Source organism: Oncorhynchus masou, chromosome 8 (assembly GCF_036934945.1).
Source record: "Oncorhynchus masou masou isolate Uvic2021 chromosome 8, UVic_Omas_1.1, whole genome shotgun sequence".
In the NCBI taxonomy this organism is placed as follows: Eukaryota; Metazoa; Chordata; class Actinopteri; order Salmoniformes; family Salmonidae; genus Oncorhynchus; species Oncorhynchus masou.
In genome coordinates this window covers 32,131,735-32,151,371 of record NC_088219.1, presented here as the reverse complement: position 1 = coordinate 32,151,371, position 19,637 = coordinate 32,131,735, and the positions used below count along the sequence as shown (strand labels likewise).

Sequence of the window (19,637 nt, the reverse complement as noted above, 5' to 3'; positions counted from 1 at the left end):
GCCACCAAAGCTCTGACACACACTCACACCATGTCCAACACCTCATCTGTCTAGTGTGTGTGTGTATGGCAATTATTTTATGCCAAGTCATATTAGGTCATCCAAGACTTGCTCCATGAATCTGTATTTACTGAAGGAGGCATCTAGACACACACCAGACAGGACCTTTTCCCCCAGAAGCACACACGCAAACCCCAGGCACACACATTCCACACACTTAGCATAGTAAGACAGTGTCTTCATCTTTTTCATCATCTCGACTGGTTCTTAGAAGGGGTCTCAGTCCAACTGAATGTGAGGCCAACCACCGCTCTCTCTCTCCCTTCCTCCCTCCTCTGCCTTATTAATCTCTCTCATACAGACCATGGTTGGAAATGAACACACGCCAAATGCGGGTAGATTTTGTCATTGGCGGGTAAGAATGTATATTTCACCAGACACGTTGGCGGAGCATTTGGAAAAAGTATTTTTTCATCCAAAACCCAGATGTAGAAGTTGGTCGAATAGACAAGAAAGACTCAAAGTGTGACTTTGTCCTCATGTTTCTTGGCCAGTTACATCGTTTTGTTCACAAGTTGTTTTTCAATGTTAGATTGAGTTTGCTGCAACTGTCTGCTGCTAAAACGATATTACAGTGTGAGATTTTTTTTCCCATCACTGATAAGCAAGTGCCCAAGTTAACGCTGTAACAGCCCGTCCCTTAAAGGGCCGGCTGAAAATGTCTGTCTCACCTAATGACTGCGCATGATTGAGCATGGACTTTTATTCATTCACTTTCAGTCATTGTTCAACTAGATTTATTTGTGTGCTTCTACATTTCTACTTAGGAGCACATCATGTACTCCTTGTAAAAAAATGTCAGCGTAGAGCCCTGAACTATAATAATAAATAAACCACATTACTCAGCATTTTTTGGCAGGGCAGGCACTTTGTTGATTATTGATGTTCTGCTGTAGAACATTTTATCTGTTTCTTTGGATCTAAACACTGTACATTGGTTAAAAGACGCAGGTCACAAAAATGAAATGAAATGAAGCAAGTGAGATATATATATATATATATCTTACTAGTAATATAGTATATATATATATATATATATATATATATATATATATATATATATATATATATATATACACACACAGTGCCTTGCGAAAGTATTCGGCCCCCTTTGAACCTTTTGCCACATTTCAGGCTTCAAACAACGACATAAAACTGTATTTTTTTGTGAAGAATCAACAACAAGTGGGACACAATCATAAAGTGGAACGACATTTATTGGATTTTTCAAACTTTTTTAACAAATCAAAAACTGAAAAATTGGGCTTGCAAAATTATTCAGCCCCTTTACTTTCAGTGCAGCAAACTCTCTCCAGAAGTTCAGTGAGGATCTCTGAATGATCCAATGTTGACCTAAATGACTAATGATGATAAATACAATCCACTGGTGTGTAATCAAGTCTCCGTATAAATGCACTTGCACTGTGATAGTCTCAGAGGTCCGTTAAAAGCGCAGAGAGCATCATGAAGAACAAGGAACACACCAGGCAGGTCCGAGATACTATTGTGAAGAAGTTTAAAGCCGGATTTGGATACAAAAAGATTTCCCAAGCTTTAAACATCCCAAGGAGCACTGTGCAAGCGATAATATTAAAATGGAAGGAGTATCAGAACACTGCAAATCTACCAAGACCTGGCCGTCCGTCTAAACTTTCAGCTCATACAAGGAGAAGACTGATCAGAGATGCAGCCAAGAGGCCCATGATCACTCTGGGTGAACTGCAGAGATTACATTTACATTTAAGTCATTTAGCAGACGCTCTTATCCAGAGCGACTTACAAATTGGTGAATCTACAGCTGAGGTGGGAGACTCTGGCCATAGGACAACAATCAGTCATATATTGCACAAATCTGGTCTTTATGGAAGAGTGGCAAGAAGAAAGACATTTCTTAAAGATATCCATAAAAAGTGTTGTTTAAAGTTTGCCACAAGCCACCTGGGAGACACACCAAACATGTGGAAGAAGGTGCTCTGGTCAGATGAAACCAAAATTGAACTTTTTGGCAACAATGCAAAACGTTATGTTTGGCGTAAAAGCAACACAGCTCATCACCTTGAACACACCATACCCACTGTCAAACATGGTGGTGGCAGCATCATGGTTTGGGCCTGCTTTTCTTCAGCAGGGACAGGGAAGATGGTTAAAATTGATGGGAAGATGGATGGAGCCAAATACAGGACCATTCTGGAAGAAAACCTGATGGAGTCTGCAAAAGACCTGAGACTGGGACGGAGATTTGTCTTCCAATGAGACAATGATCCAAAACATAAAGCAAAATCTACAATGGAATGGTTCAAAAATAAACATATCCAGGTGTTAGAATGGCCAAGTCAAAGCCCAGACCTGAATCCAATCGAGAATCTGTGGAAAGAACTGAAAACTGCTGTTCACAAATGCTCTCCATCCAACCTCACTGAGCTCGAGCTGTTTTGCAAGGAGGAATGGGAAAAATTTTCAGTCTGTCGAGATGCAAAACTGATAGAGACATACCCCAAGCGATTTACAGCTGTAATCACAGCAAAAGGTGGCGCTCCAAAGTATTAACTTAAGGGGGCTGAATAATTTTGCACGCCCAATTTTTCAGTTTTTGATTTGTTAAAAAAGTTTGAAATATCCAATAAATGTCCTTCCACTTCATGATTGTGTCCCACTTGTTGTTGATTCTTCAAAAAAATACAGTTTTATATCTTTATGTTTGAAGCCTGAAATGTGGCAAAAGGTCGCAAAGTTCAAGGGAGCCGAATACTTTCGCAAGGCACCAAGGCACTGTATATATATATACATATATATACAAACCACCCAGCCAGCACACACGTGTCATGTACATGAGCGTGTTTAAATGAACTAAACAGACGATACACACTCACTACACAGATGTCAGCTAGTCGCATGCTATACAGGATACACACTGCACAGGGATAAGGAGAGGGAGTCTGTATCAGGGTGGGAAATGTATTTTTTTTTTACCAGCCAAAATTGCACAAAAAACAGATGAGCATGCTTTCTAAAAAAAAAAATGATAATAATAAAAAAAAATATATATATATATATATTTTTTTTTTTTTTTTATTATTATCATTTTTTTTTTAGAAAGCATGCTCATCTGTTTTTTGTGCAATTTTGGCTGGTAAAAAAAAAATACATTTCCCACCCTGATACAGACTCCCTCTCCTTATCCCTGTGCAGTGTGTATCCTGTATAGCATGCGACTAGCTGACATCTGTGTAGTGAGTGTGTATCGTCTGTTTAGTTCATTTAAACACGCTCATGTACATGACACGTGTGTGCTGGCTGGGTGGTGTGTGTGGCGTCATGGAGGCACATACACACAGGTCAGCGTGGTGTATGTGTGTGCGTGCAGACTGGGCTGTGCCCTTCTCTCTGTGTGTCTCATGTGCAAACACTGTTCATGGCCTGGTCTTCCTGTCCTATTTGTGGTAACTAAGACTGTCCACTGGTAAATAGTGCGGTTTGGGGACCCGAGGAAAGCACCATGACTCTCTGAACAGAGTTTGAGTTGACTCATCACTAAGTTAAAGCCACAATCCTGAGTTTGGTGTTTCACCCTCACCTCCGTCACTGGTATCACTTGTATGGACATCCGCTCTGCCACTGTCCTCCATCTGAACATCAACATCACCTCTCAGTGCTGAGATCTGTGCCAAAAACAGGAGTTCTGTGAAAACATGCTCTTATAAATAATAATAATAATAATAATATATACTGTCGGTAAACTATACACCGCCTATGAATTCCAATGTAAATGCATTCATTATATTATAAAGGTTTTATTACAGTAAAACATAGTCAATTAATTAATTACATTTTCACATAAGTATGTTTTGAAGTAGCAGCTATATACACTGATTAGCCAGTTTATTAGGTACACCAATCTTTGCCTCCAGAACAGCCTGAATTCTTTGGGTCGTGCAAACATTGCTCAATTGGTAACAATGGACCTAACGTGTGTCAGGAAAACATTCCCCAAACTATTAAACCACCGTCACCAGCCTGTACCATTAACACCAGACAGGATTGGGCCTTGGAGTGCATATGCCAAATCCTGACCCCACTGTTGGTTGAATGCATGTCTACTGGAGCTGCTTCTTGTTTTTAGCTGATAAGAATAGAACCTGGTGTGGTCAACTGCTGCAATAGCCCATCCATCACAAGGACCGATGAGTTGTGCGTTCCAAGATGCCGTTCTGCACACCACGGTTGTACTGCGCCATTATTTGCCTGTTTGTGGCCCGCCTGTTGGCTTGCACGATTCTTGCCATTCTCCTTCAACCTCTCATCAATGAGCTGTTTTCGCCCAGAGGACTGCCACTGACTTGATTTTTTTGTTTGTTGCACCATTCTCGGTAAACCCTAGATACTGTCGTGCGTGGAATGCCCAGGAAACTGGCAGTTTCTGAGATACTGAAACCGGAGCGCCTGGCACCAATAATCATACCACGCTCAAAGTCGCTTTGGTCACTCGTTTTTGCCATTCTAATGTTCAATTGAACAGTAAGAGAATACCTTGGTGCCTGTCTGCCTGCTTAATATAGAAAGCCACTGTCATGTGACTAGGGCTGTGGCGGTCATGAAATTTTGTCAGCCGGTGATTGTCAAGCAAATAACTGCTGGTCTCAAGGTAATTGACTGTTAATTAACATAAACACATTTAGCATATCCTGTATAGCCTACAAACCACTAATGCAGACCTTTGGAAAATCTACATTTTAATAAATCCATGTAATTAAGCCTACATCATCACAATAAATCCATTATTAATTTTTAACTGGTCTAAAGAAACATGATATGAAGAAAATATAGTAAATTTCAGAAGAACATAATAGCATACTCTGCATTGTCCTTATATAAGGCCCAGATCTGGCTATACAATATGGCTGTGGGCTACACTAGTTCGTTTAGCAGACAATATTAGCTTAGAATTCAGTGGCATTATTTTATATTATTTTATAGTATGAAGAATGTGTTTTTTTTGTATGTTTTTTTTACCCTATTTTCTCCCCAATTTCGTGGTATCCAATTGTTTTTTAGTAGCTACTATCTTGTCTCATCGCTACAACACCCGTACGGGCTCGGGAGAGATGAAAGGTTGAAAGTTTTCTACAAATTATTTGAAGGAGTGTGCACATGCGGCTATTCTGTGTTGAGCAGTTAACAAAGAAACAGGCACTCTTATATGCTTAATTTAAGAGTTATTAATGTAACTTTAGTTGTGATACAAATGTTGGGAAATATGTTTTGATTTGTAATACATTCTAAGGCTGCATGATGCGACTAATGAGGATTTGAAAAAAGTTGCACGAAAGGCATGAGCTCTGCTTTGTTTCTTGCACAGGCTGTACACACTTCATCAGTCTCTCATTCACAATTCAACAAGCTCTTGATAATGCCTCGAATTTCTCGTCTGCATCCCCTTTGTGTGGCCATAATGCCCCCTAAATAAAATCCATGACTTTTGCGGCAGGTGGCCATAAATATAATATTTATAACTCCTTTCTCCCTGCTGCGTGCCGAAGGACCTCTCACTCACATGACTCTCCATCACGTGATCGGGTCTTTCTCACAGGCTACAAGTGAAGACCGACACATTGGGTACACAACTGCGCATGTCCTTATCCAATTCCAAGGGGCATATTGAAGATATGGGAAGAACTGTCCACATTTACTTTTCGTCAGCCAACCAGATGAGTAGGCCTAACGAACAGCAAAAGCATTAGCCTATGTCAATCTCCCATAGTACCAAAGTTGACCTATTCCATTTTGTACGATAAATAAATATTACAAACATGGTCCGGGACAGTTGTGAGATGCGACCGATCGCAAATTAATACAACCACTAGCATAAAAAAAAATGTTTTAAGCAATGAGCCTGACGCAACAGATAAGAAAGTTTTGCTTAAAATGTTGATAAACTGTTGAGTTATTTCTTCCCATTATAAGTGCAGCAATGTGCACACGTCAGTAGGCTATAAGCGGGAATGTTACATTAGCAGGAAAACACTATTCTCAAAAGTGACCACAAATGTGATTATGCACAAAATTATTTTATTATAAAAGGTGAACAATCATGGTGAAAATTATCTTCCTCAAACTCACACAATGTACATGTATGCCAGTCAGGCTCTAAACCCATTGTAAAGCAGATTAATGCGCTTCATTTTAAGAAGTTATTTGGCCACTTTAGCTGTGATACAAACCTTATCAAAACATATAGGCCTCTGTGCTAGGCTACATGAGATGTGCAACTATGGCTCTCATAAAGTGTTTGATTAGATTTTCAATTACATTTGCATTGATGTCAGGGTGATTAGAGGGACAAGAGTGCAGAGGACTAGGCAGTTAGCAAGTTTGGTGGGCTACTAATAACCATAAGCAGCATTAGAGCTGGAAACCTAATTACCGTGACTAAACAGTCACATGGAATTTTACTTCCATCGTGACTCGTAACCGCCGGTGTGGCGGTAGTACGGTCACCATAACAGCCCTACATGTGACTCACTGTGTACCTAATAAATTGGCCACTGTGTACAGTTACAATTCGCCTATGAATGTTCCCAGTTATTTTATAATGTAGCAGCAGCAATTGGTGGCTACAACAACACTATGTAACTTAATCTTTTAACAGACGTATTAATGTCACTATGTGGTATCTATGTCATTCAACAATTAAATGATCACATTTCCTGTGATCATGTTTACGACTCAGTGTGTGTAACATCCACATTACAAACTGTAATTATAGTCATTTTACTGCCTAAGTCAGATCCACCGGTATGCACAAGTCCAAAAACTAGACAAATCATGTGTGGATTAGTTATAACATGTATTAGACAGATCAAACACCAATAGTTTGTTTTAGAGTTTTTTTAAGTCAGCTTTAGTTTTTCCTTAAATTCTTCACAATGTTTTCCTCTCTAATCCACTGGACTCACCTGAAGGTAAAAACACATTGAGCTAAACTGAACAATTCTGGGCCCGTATTCACAAAGCATTGCAGGGAAGGAGCTAGGATCTGTCCATATAAACATATTCATTTTGATCCAAAAGGCAAAACTGATCCAAGATCAGCACTCCTACTCTGAGACACTTTGTGGATACGTGATCTGAGACGCTTTGTGGATCCGAGCCAAGATCTCACCTGTCTGAGGATATTGTGGTCCGTCAGTTTCTCTCTGAGAACCAGGATGTTGTCCATAACACTGCTCTCAGGGCCCCCCAGGAAGGTAAGGTTAAGGGTGCCAGACCCAGGACATACCCTTAGAACACAAGTCCTATCTGCCCACACAGTGCACACCCCGACAGGGACAGGGGGGCTGTATGGAAGTGAAGTAGGAAGTTATGTGTTAGTTATCTGATTGAGTTGGCCATTTTTTTTTATGACAATCATCACTCACACAAATCATTGCTCTTGGGTCATTATGGTAAAAGAGACCGTGTCCTCAATTACTTACCTGGTAAAATGAAGGCAATAAATGAACAAACATGATGATGGTATAATCTTTTGTGATGCAGAGGCGGAGACTCACGTGGTAAGCGCCATGAAGAGGGTGTGGTCTCCTCCGTTCTGAGCCAGCTGGAGGGGTGTGGCCCCTTCCTCATTTGGCAGGGTCAGTGCCCTCTGACCCATGGGCTGGCCAATCAGGAAGCGGGAGAGACTGAGCAAACCCAGACGCACGGAGAGGTGGAGGAGAGTGTCCCTGGACTGGTGCTCTGCAGAGAGAGAGGGAGAGACAGAGTTTATTTATTTATTTTCCCCTGATATTCATACTTCAACTATGTGCACATTGTTTAAAAACTGTACATAGCTAAAAATATAACATTTGAAATGCCTTTATACCTTTGAAACTTTTGTGAGGGTAATGTGTCCACACAAAACATGAAACATGACATAATACAGAACATTAATAGACAAGAGCAGAACTACATGTAGGCCTACTGTAGCTAACACACAATCCAGATGGGTGTCATGCTGTGTGAAGTCTATCTAGACTATAAAACTGTATGGAGAATGCATACCAACAAAGCAGGTCAGGTATGTCACACTGGTGTTAGTTATTATACTGGCTTGTATTTTAGGGCTGTGGTATTGAGAGAAAAAATTAAGTACCACGTTAGCTACAAGTCCTTGGGAAAATTCACCCGTTTGACTCAGGCAGCATATCAAATGGCACCCTGTTCCCTATCTAGTGCACTACTAATGACCAGAAATCGGGTGTCATTTTGGAGGCAACTTCAGCAACTCTTCCTCGTAATGAAGATATGAGACATTGAGAGTGACAGGGATTCCCATGCTGATAATGACATTGACAGAAGCCAGCAAGAGAGCATCAGAAGAGCCCAGACACACACACAAATATGGTAACCCTCTAAACCTGCTCAGCATGTGTTAATGAAGCCAGTGTGTTGGAGGGTCCAGGTGGCTGCGGCCCAGAGCAGGGCACACACACATCCTTGTTGTGTTCGATTACACACACTGAATTACATTTTTTAGGGGGGGGGGGAATAGGTCAGTCAATGGTCATTGAACCTCTTGAAGACTAAGAAAGAAAGCTGTAGTTGCTATGGAGATAGGCCGATATCTCTTCATTCTGATTCGCTGTCCTAAACTTGAACTTTCTCCCCATATTTTTCTCACACTGTGTTCGTTCCCACACTTACCCATACTGTACCACAAATGTTTAACGATGTACCACATAACCATGACCCAATTACTTGACCAAGAACTGTAAATGAGGGAAAAAAACTGTACCTTCCAGGTCAAAAGAAATAAGAAAATGTATTGACAAATGTCCTTAGAGACATTATTGTAACAAACCTAACGCAATGCTAAATCTTAGCACTAGCGCTATAGGTTCGGGGGTGTGCCAGAAATATTTGAGCTATTTTCACAACCGGAATTATGGCTACAGTAGCTGGCGGTGGTGCGAAAAGGCAGGGTATTAATGAATAAACAAGTTGTAGATGTGTCAAGACTTGACCCCTCACTGGCCAATCAGAACATGCTCCATGGCTAAACATGTGGTTGCTTAAATTGTATTTACGGTCTTTTATGTATTGCGTTGTCATCAACTCCAGTTTGAATGTTAATCCGTTATAGCCTAGTTTGTTAAATAGCCTACAGAAACAAAATAACAAAATGTATGTAGGCCTATCCCATATTTGCTAAATAGGTTGAACATGTTTGAAGTCTAAATTGCAGTCCTAATTGTATGGCTTTCAATATGGAAATGTATTGTTAAAATTAACATTCGCACTGATATAAGGGCGAGGCCTACTGTAAATTCCATTATGTCTGCCATGTCAGAGGCATGGACTATCCTGTCACGTTCTGACCATCGTTCGTGTGTGTTTTCCTTGTTTTAGTGTTGGTCAGGACGTGAGCTGGGTGGGCATTCTATGTTGTGTGTCTGGTTTGTCTATTTCTATGTTTGGCCTGATATGGTTTTCAATCAGAGGCAGGTGTTAGTCATTGTCTCTGATTGGGAACCATATTTAGGTAGCCTGTTTTGTGTTGGGTTTTGTGGGTGATTGTTCCTGTCTTTGTGGCACCAGATAGGACTGTTTTGGTTTTTCACGTTTTGTAGATTGTTGTACTTTCATCTTTATTAAAGATGCACAAAACTAACCACGCTGCATTTTGGTCCGCCTCTCTTTCCCCATAAGAACATTGTCAATAAGCAAGGTTAAATTTACAATTCATAAGGCTTAAAAAAAAGAGTGAATAATTCTAATCAAAACAACTTATTTTAAATAGCCTACAGTATGTCTAAAGACAGGCACCATAATTGCTCCCCATGGGCATATAATATTAAGGTCGACTTTGGACGCTTTTACGCACATCCAAAATTAGAACGGGAGCTGGCTAAAATAAGGATAAAAAATAATGTCAGCTCACTGTTTTGATGCTCCCCAAACTTGATCTTTGAATAAAGATTTGGTGGTTAATATTTATTTCAAAGAAGTCAAATGAGCCAAACCCTTTATTGATGGGCTGCTATTTGGCGATTGCATTGGGCAGGACAAAAGCAAACAGCCTTCATTGAGGGGAGGGGAGGCTATGCTTGTTTTTTTGTCAAATGAAATGGAAAAACAAACAATCTGTTTATTAAAATAACAGCAATATTTCTAAATAGGATGAGGTCGGAAACATGATATCATAAATCACATCTTTGTCGCACTGCATGCACACGCAGGCCTACATGTCTTTACGCATAATATTTGCGCGTCTACACAAAATAATAGGCTCCTGTCAATTATATCGTCAATTGTACCGTTGAGGCACATTCAAAAAACAATCTGCCGTTGATATGGCATTACAGGAGGACTGAATAGTTTGGAAGAACGTGTCTTTGGTAATCGGACGAGAGGCGCTCTTTGAAAATGGGGATGGACAGCTTAAGTGGAATGAAGTACGCAGGTATGTGAATTGTGAATCATTAACAAGCACGAGGGCAAAACCCTCTCAGTAGACCATTTTAAACCACCTTATTTATAGGCTGCTTGTCAAATGCAGTGCCAGGATAAAAAAAATAATGCACTTATGTGAAACTACTAAGCCAGGGGGGGGGGGGGGGGTAGGCTATGGATGTTTTTAATCAAATTAAACGAAATGGGGGGGAAACCTATCATTTTTTATAAATACGAGTTTCACCGGCACAAAAGGCACATCTCTCGTTCCATGGGCATTGTGTGTCATGGCAGGATAGGCTGCAACATTATCAACTGCGTGAACATTAAGACCTGCTAAAACTTCCCATTAGCGCTGCATGAAAATGTCACTTTTGCGCTTGTTTTTAAGGACACCTCAAATATTCCCAACACTCCTACCTCAGCGCCAGCGAGTTGATGTTAAGTCAGGTAAATTGCCGAACCTGGCGTAAGGGCTGGAAAATGCCTGTTTTTACATGACAAAATTGCAAACTAACATGTTTGACATTTGCGCCTCCTTGGCGGAAGCGAAATAGAGCCCAAGATGTATGTCTTATTTGCAAAAGCTTCAAATTATATTTATAGAGAGAGAGAGAGACAGAGAGAATGTGAAAAGGAGAAAGAGCGAGAAAGACGGAGCGTACTGAGATTCCTGTCCCATAGTGGAGACCGACACTCAGGCACACAGACAATACGCGACCTTTGCGATGAGACGGGCAAGCATTGAAGAGAACAATTTACAAAACACAATTCCCCCCCTTACGTAAGAAGCTGTGGGTGAACTTGGCCTGTGGCTAGAATGAAGTGCTTTTCTCTATCCCCTTCACTCTTCTCTTCTCAGTATGACATACACAGTCCAAACTAATGTCACCACGATCCTTGTGCTTTCACTAGCTTGATCAAGTTAAATAACAAGTTTTGATAATGAGTTTTGTGTGCGTGTAGGCTTTCGTTTGAATCTGGCCATAGTGGTGCCAGTCTGTCTCTGCCAGATGGTTGTTCTGTTGGCCTGATTGGCAAGGTATCCATGTGGCATTGTTGTTGTGTTGCATGCAGAAACAGGCTGGCACCAGAGAAGGTGTTTGTCTATAGCATTTCCTCCATAAAACGCTCATGTGACAATGAACATGACATAAGCACATTGAAAAAGAGTATGTGTAGTCTGCATTATTGCCCTTACCATGGTTCCATGGCACCAGCTACAGTAAGTACAAGTTGAGTTAAGTGAGTGTTCTGTGTGTGTGAAATGTTATAACTGAAAAATGATGGTAATCATCTGAATACGTCTGTGTAGCCAATACAGAAGCTATTGTTTTCATTGTTTTATTTCAATAATTATTTATCTTTCTGAACAGGGATAACTGTCTTGGGGCATATCTTCCTTACCTGTTACTGATTGTAATCTATATGACATAGGCCTATTGGCTAAGTGGATAACGTTGTTTTATATTGTATTGTATAGGATAGCTAGTTAGTTACCTTCTCTAGGTTGGCTGGCCTTGCCGTTCCACTCCAGAGGGTAGTCCAGGTTGGCCATGGCCTGGGTTATCCTCTCATCCATCTCCCTGAGACGACACTCCGCCTCTGGATCAGGTCTGGGTCTCCCACCCCCATACCCATCCTCCTGGTCTGTCTTCCACAGATAGTTCTCTCCTGAGCCAGCACTCCTGTCACCCTCCTTGTTCCCCTCCCCTGGAGCTGCTGAAACCCTCCTCAGGACCTCCAGGTGGCTCTGGGGACTCAGACAGTCGCTATTGGCCAGCAGGTACTCGGCCACTTCCTGTGGCAAATCACAGACGTAGTCCAGCGAGGCCCCGCCTCCACAGGGCTTGGCTCTGCCCTCTATGTGGCAATAAGCTGTGACAGAGACAGTCTCCTGAAGGTCATGACCTGTGGAGGAGAGGAGACGAACAGACGACTGATGATGGAATGTGACAACAATACGGTCTGAGAGTCCTGCTGACACCGAGGCTGTCCTAATATGGACACAATAAGACAAGAATAGTTTTCTGCTCCCAAACATGATTTCTATTGTAGATTGTGATCTAGCAACAATGTTTGGACCAACATGGTCTTCATTAAGTTAGGCAAACTACTGCTATGAATACATCTACTGGCTTTATTAGAATCCATGTTATTTATGACCTAAAATTTGAATAAAAGGGGAACTAATGATAACTGGAGGCAATGACACTGTATCAAACTAAGAGTTCTGTTCTAACCTCAGTCAGTAGCCCTGTGTGTGACTGTCAGACTGATCTGGGATCAATGGGCACCAGGAATTGTGGGACTCACCTGGAACAGTGAAGCACAGAGACTTTCCATCCTCTGTTCTCTTCCCTACAGTAACATGGGCTAGTCTGGAACCTTCTAAAACCACATAGAACTCTGTCTGTTCTGGCTCTAGATCTGGAACCTGCAGAAGAGCACACACTTCCAATTGGCCCTGAGAAGAGAGACCGACAGAGAGAGAACAAGAGAAAAAGAGAAAGACAAAGAGAGAGAAAGGGGGTGGGGATAAAAAATGTTTTACTGTGTGATATCACAATATGGTTTCATTGGTTTTCTATCTAGAGAGAAGAAAGACAGCTCATCAACACATTCCTGTGACTGTTCATCAAGGACGTAACGTTACATTATGGACTATAACTACTGTTCTCTGAAGGAAAGTAACAAGGTACAATACCACTATAGGGAGTCGTACTCTCGTGACTTCGATTGAAGAACTAGAATCACAAATGACATGGTCAATGAAACTATGGGGAATGGAGTCCCGCCTCAACGGATACTAAATGAAATGGCCCATGGCAGACCTCCCAGACCTCAACCCCGCAAGATGCAATAGACTGGGTATGCGCATCCTGCGCGCTGCTTCATGACCCTTTCCTGGCCCAGCTGTAAGCATCACCACTTGTGTGGTGATGCCCAACTCAATGCAGCATAAATATCCCCTGCAGTCAACCCTTTAAATAGCTGCCAGACCCCTGGTGGAGTGGGCCTGCACGCCGCTAGGTAACCTTTGCCCCTTCCTGCTATATGCCACCTTAGTCTCCAGGGGCAAACTGAGTACAGGAAGGGTGTACGGATAATGTGTGAAGGTCCCCAACACATTTAACCCGAGGCCAAAGCCATGAGCAGGGAGGTCTTGTGGGAGAGGATCTTCAGATCCGACTCCAGAGTCTCAAAGGGGGCCGCACTCAGTGCCTCCAAAACCAGAGCCAAAACGCATGTAGGTGTAATAGGTTTAGAGACCAGTCTGAGACTGTGCACACCGTTCGGGAACAGCACAGGGGGTGGCCACCCGGTGAGGCTCTGTCAATTCCCACATGACGCCCTGAGATAACAGCCATGTACACTTGGAGAATGCCCGACCCTGCTATAAAAGCTCAGGTGGGAACATAAGGATGTCCCTCCCAGACCTCAAACGCCTACCTCTTTCACGCATACAGTTGTGGAATGAATGGTAACAATAACGTTCATAGGTAAACCTCTAGCAAATCAGAAAATCTACGGCTTGGCGCGCTAAACCTGCCTATGTGCCTGGGACAACAGGTCCCTGCGCAACGGGAGTTGCCACGGGACCCCGCCCAACAGGCTAATGATCTCCATGAACCAAGGGCCAATGAAGGAGCCTAAAGAATCAATGATAAGCCCTCCTGGCGCAACCCGCTCCAATGTGGGCTGAATCAGCTCCACGGGAGGAAATCCATAAAGGAGGCTCTGAGGCAACTGGAGCGCCAGGGGGTCCGTTCCCAACGGAGAGCTCTGGTCCCTCTGACACTGCATGTTCTCTCACAATGTGGAAATGTCTAGGTTGGCCCTGCCCGAACCTCTCCCATATCTGGGTAACCACCCAGGTGTCTAGCCACCTAGGGCCACCCTGGATAGCAGATCCGGACCCAAGCAAAAGCAAGTGCGTCCCGCTCCACAGCAACAGGAAGCGTACCAAAGCGAGGACAGGGAGAGACCGGGTCCCCCTCTGCTTGTTGATGTAAGCTACTGTAGTCATGTTTTCAGGTCTGACCAGCACATGCCAGCCCAACAACGAGGGAGGAGAAGCCTGAGTGCCAAATACACTGTCAGAAGCTCCAGGTAATTGATATGCCAGGCACTCTGTGCCACAGTCCATACCCCCAGAATCGAGTAGCCATTGCACAGCACGCCCCATCCTTGGGGGGGGGGGGGGTGTCTGTCGTGACCACCTTGCAGAATAACACCTGGCCCATGAGAACCACTTGTGACAGTACCTGGGGGTCTCCCCACTGGGCCAGTGCTCGAAGGCATGCCAGGGACACCTGAATCGCCCGATTTAGATTAAATGTGTCCAATCCAGTGGCTAGCACCCAGCGCTGGAAAGGCTGCATTAATAATAGCCCCAGGGGAACAATGACTATCATAGAAGCCATCATCCACAGTAGGCGCAGGAATTGACGAAAATGCACTGTACGCCACATCCGAACTTGGGCCAAGCAGAGCCGGAAACCAGTGCTGCCCGTGGGGATCAGCTATATCCGAATAGGTCGATCCCCAGTGTGGATCCATTGGCCTTTGCCCTGCTCCAACCTCCAGGCCTGCCACATCCTGATTATAGCCTATTTTTCTAAAGCCTATAACCAACATGACTTTTAATTTAACGCTCTCATGATGGTGATGAAAAGAACCACAGCCGGGTCACGCTAACCCATGTGGTCTCTTGGGGATCAGGAGTCATTAGAGCAGGGCTCTGTAGCGTGATCTTTCTGAGTGATCCACACACGCACACACACACACACACACACACACACACAACGTCAGGGGAGCCAGCCCTGAGCTACTGCAACAACAACAAGTTCAACAGCAAGTGGCCTGAATAAATAGCCTCAAAACAAGAATGACTTCGAAAAACAGAAGACGCATCTGATATGCTGGCAGGACTCACCTACACTTACAAGTGCACGCATGCACACACACAAACAAGCACATGAACACACACACACTACCGCCTAGTTTAACTTCTCTGGTCTTACAATAATGTACAATAGCAACTATTGGAGCTGTGTTCTGCTATTCACTGAAGTGCAAAGTAGATCCAAAGTAGAGAAACAGGTTCTAATCCTCTTACAGAATCATAATAGGACTGATCTGAATGGCCCTTATTAAAAACAAATGACTTCATGGATCAGCTTTGATGAAATCAAATCAAATTTTATTAGTCACATGCGCCAAATACAACAGGTGTAGACCTTACAGTGAAATGCTTACTTACGAGCTCCTAACCAACAATGCAGTTAAAAAAAATAAGGATAAGAAATAAAAGAAACAAACAATTAAAGAGCAGCAGTAAAATAAAAATAGCGAGACTATATACAGGGGGTACTGGTACAGAGTCAATGAGCGGGGGCACCGGTTAGTTGAGGTAATATGTACATGTAGGTAGAGTTATTAAAGTGACAATGCATAGACGATAACAACAGAGAGTAGCAGGGTTGTAAAAGGGGGGGGGATGCAAATAGTCTGTGTAGACATTTGATCAGATGTTCAGGAGTCTTATTGCTTGGGGGTAGAATCTGTTTAGAAGCCTCAGACTTAGACTTGGCGCTCCGGTACTGCTTGCCGTGCATTAGCAGAGAGAACAGTCTATGACTAGGGTGGCTGGAGTCTTTGACAATTTTAGGGCCTTCCTCTGATACCGTCTGGTATAGAGATCCTGGATGGCAGATGGCAGGAAACTTGGCCCCAGTGATGTACTTGGCAGTTTGCACTACCGTCTGTAGTGCCTTGCAGTCGGAGGTCGAGCAGTTACCATGCCAGGCAGTGATGCAACTGGTCAGTATGCTCTCAATAGTGCAGCTGTAGAACCTTTTGATGATCTGAGGACCCAGGCCAAAGCTTTTCAGTCTCCTGACTGGGAATAGGTTGTCATGCCCTCTTCAAGACTGTCTTGGTGTGCTTGGTACATGTTAGTTTGTTGCTGATGTGGACACCAAGGAACTTGAAACTCTCTACCTGCTCCACTGCAGCCCCTTCGATGAGAATGGGGGCGTGCTCGGTCCTCTTTTTCCTGTACTTCACAATCATCTCCTTTGTCTTGATCACGTTGAGGGAGAGGTTGTTGTCCTGGCACCACACGGCCAGGTCTCTGACCTCCTCCCTATAGGCTCTCGTTGTTGTCAGTGATCAGGCCTACCACTGTTGTGTCATCGGCATGCCTGGCCATGCAGTCATGAGTGAACCGGGAATACAGGAGGGGACTGAGCACACACCCCTGAGGGGCCCCTGTGTTGAGGATCAGCGTGGCAGATATGTGTTACCTACCCTTACCACCTGGGGGCGGCCCATCAGGAAGTCCAGGATCCAGTTGCAGGGGGAGGTGTTTAGTCCCAGGGTCCTTAGCTTATTGATGAGCTTTGAGGGCACTATGGTGTTGAACGCTGAGCTGTAGTCAATGAATAGCATTCTCACATAGGTGTTCCTTTTGTCCAGGTGGGAAAGGAGAGTGTGGAGTGCAATAGAGATTGCATCATCTGTGGATCTGTTGGGGCGGTATGCAAATTGGAGTGGGTCTAGGGTTTCAAAGCCTTTCAAAGCACTTCATGGCTACAGATGTAAGTGCTACGGGTTGGTAGTCATTTAGGCAGGTTACCTTAGTGTTTTTGGGCACAGGCACTATGGTGGTCTGCTTAAAACATGTTGGTATTACAGACAGGGAGAGGTTGATAATGTCAGTGAAGACACTTGCCAGTTGGTCAGCGCATGCTCGCAGTACACGTCCTGGTAATCCGTCTGGCATTGCGGCCTTGTGATTATTGACCTGTTTAAAGGTCTTACTCACATCGGCTGCGGAGAGCATGATCACACAGTCTTCCAGAACAGCTAGTGCTCTCATGCATGTTTCAGTGTTATTTGCCTCGAAGCGAGCTGAGAAGTAATTTAGCTTGTCTTGTAGGCTCGTGTCACTGGGCAGCTCTCGGCTGTGCTTCTCTTTGTAGTCTGTAATGGCAAGCCCTGCCACATACGACGAGCGTCAGAGCCGGTGTAGTACGATTCGATCTTAGTCCTGTATTGACGCTTTGCCTGTTTGATGGTTAGTGGGATTTCTTATAAGCGTCCAGGTTAGAGTACCGCTCCTTGAAAGTGGAAGTTCTAGCCTTTAACTCAGTGCGGATGTTGCCTGTAATCCATGGCTTCTGGTTGGGGTATGTACTCACAGTCACTGTGGGGACGATGTCATCGATGCACTTATTAATGAAGCCAATGACTGATGTGGTGTACTCCTCAATGCCATCGGAGGAATCCCGGAACATATTCCAGTCTGTGCTAGCAAAACAGTCCTGTAGTTTAGCATCTGCTTCATCTGACCACTTTTTCATTTATCTAGTCACTGGTGCTTCCTGCTTTCATTTTTGCTTGTAAGCAGGAATCAGGAGGATATAATTATGGTCAGATTTGCCAAATGGAGGGCGAGCTTTGTATGCGTCTCTGCGTGTGGAGTAAAGGTGGTCCAGAGTTGTTTTTCCCTCTGGTTGCACATTTAACATGCTGATAGAAATTTGGTAAAACAGATTTAAGTTTCCCTGCATTAAAGTCCCCGGCTGCCAGGAGCACCGCCTCTGGGTGAGCGTTTTCTTATTTGCTTATGGTGGAATTACAGCTCATCTGTCTTAGTGATAGCCTCAGTCTGTGGTTGTATGTAAACAGCTACGAAAAATACAGATAAACTCTCTAGGTAGATAGTGTGGTCTACAGCTTATCATGAGATACTCTACCTCAGGCAAGCAATAGCTCAAGATTTCCTTAGATATCGTGCACCAGCTGTTATTTAGAAAAATACATTGTCCCCCGCACCTTGTCTTACCAGATGCCACTGTTCTATCCTGCCGGTGCAGCGTATAACCAGCCAGCTGTATGTTGATAGTGTCGTCGTTCAGCCACGACTCTGAAGAGTAATGTAATAAGATATTACATTTTTGAAAGTCCCGTTGATAGTTTAATCTTCCGCGTAGGTCATTGATTTTATTCTCCAAAGATTGCACGTTTGCTAGCAGAATGGAAGGAAGTGGGGGTTTATTCGATCGTCTACGAATTCTCAGAAGGCAGCTGCCCTCTAGCCCCTTTTCTCTGCCTCTTCTTCACGCAAATCATGGGGATCTGGCCTGTTCCCGAGAAAGTCGTATATCATTCGAGTCGGGCTCATCAGACTCGTTAAATGAAAAAAGGATTCTGCCAGTCCGTGGTGAGTAAGCGCAGTCCTGATGTCCAGAAGCTATTTTTGGTCATAAGAGACGGTAGCGGCAAAATTATGTACAAAATAAGTAAACAAATAAGCTGCAAATAAACAAACAAAAAACACAATCGGTTGGGGACACGTAAAACATCAGCCTTCTTCTCCGGCGCCATTGTTACATCAAAGATCATCTGAGGCCATAGTGCTTAGAACTCTGCCATTCCAACATAGAACTCTGATATTTCAACTGCCATACCAACTTTCAGCACCTATACAGCAGGCTACCTTTGGGACGGCAGGTAGCCTAGTGGTTAGAGCGTTGGACTAGTAACCGAAAGATCAAAGAATCCCCGAGCTGACAAGATAAAGAAAACTGTCATTCTGCCCTGAACAAGGCAGATAATTCACTGTTCCTAGGCTGTCATTGAAAATAAGAATTTGTTCTTAACTGACTTGCCTAGTTAAATTAAAGGTAAAAATAAAAAATATGTCGTTTTATACCTATGCACATGACAAGGCAAAGGGAACATTGATGTACATTCCAGAATGTGAATCACACGGAGGTCTTCAGGGTGGCTTTGTGTGTGTGCGCGCACATCGGAACAGAGAAATGCTACAGTACACTGCCTGAGCCACATACCTCTGAACAAATCTAGCACACTAATGACACATTAAAAGTCAAAATGACAGACACTAAAACTCGCATGGTATCACAAGCATTATAGGGACTTATTTGTAAAAGTAACCTGAATTTTTTGTGCAAACCTACTGATACCATGTATGAAGAATGATGCACAAAATTGAAAGTTATCATGTCGAAATGTAAGTCTTTAAAAACCATGTCCCAAGACTATTGCACTGAATGATTGGTGCAGTAGATTAGTAGATTAGTGTATTAGTGGATCTTCTGTGCAATGTAGCCACA

The 19,637-nt window shown here is 43.3% G+C and overlaps 1 protein-coding gene across 2 annotated transcripts in view; it reads right to left on the bottom strand.

The window, feature by feature from the left end:
• LOC135544534 (rho guanine nucleotide exchange factor 28-like) overlaps positions 1–19,637 on the bottom strand; it is a 108,445-nt gene that overhangs the window by 74,228 nt on the left and 14,580 nt on the right. For both annotated transcript variants that reach the window (XM_064972220.1, XM_064972221.1), the window contains exons 3-7: positions 12,805–12,955; positions 11,989–12,399; positions 7,608–7,791; positions 7,220–7,394; positions 3,635–3,719 (exon numbers count right to left, since the gene is read on the bottom strand). In XM_064972220.1, coding sequence (XP_064828292.1) covers positions 3,635–3,719; positions 7,220–7,394; positions 7,608–7,791; positions 11,989–12,399; positions 12,805–12,955 — 1,006 coding nt within the window. The remainder of the gene's footprint in view (positions 1–3,634; positions 3,720–7,219; positions 7,395–7,607; positions 7,792–11,988; positions 12,400–12,804; positions 12,956–19,637) is intronic.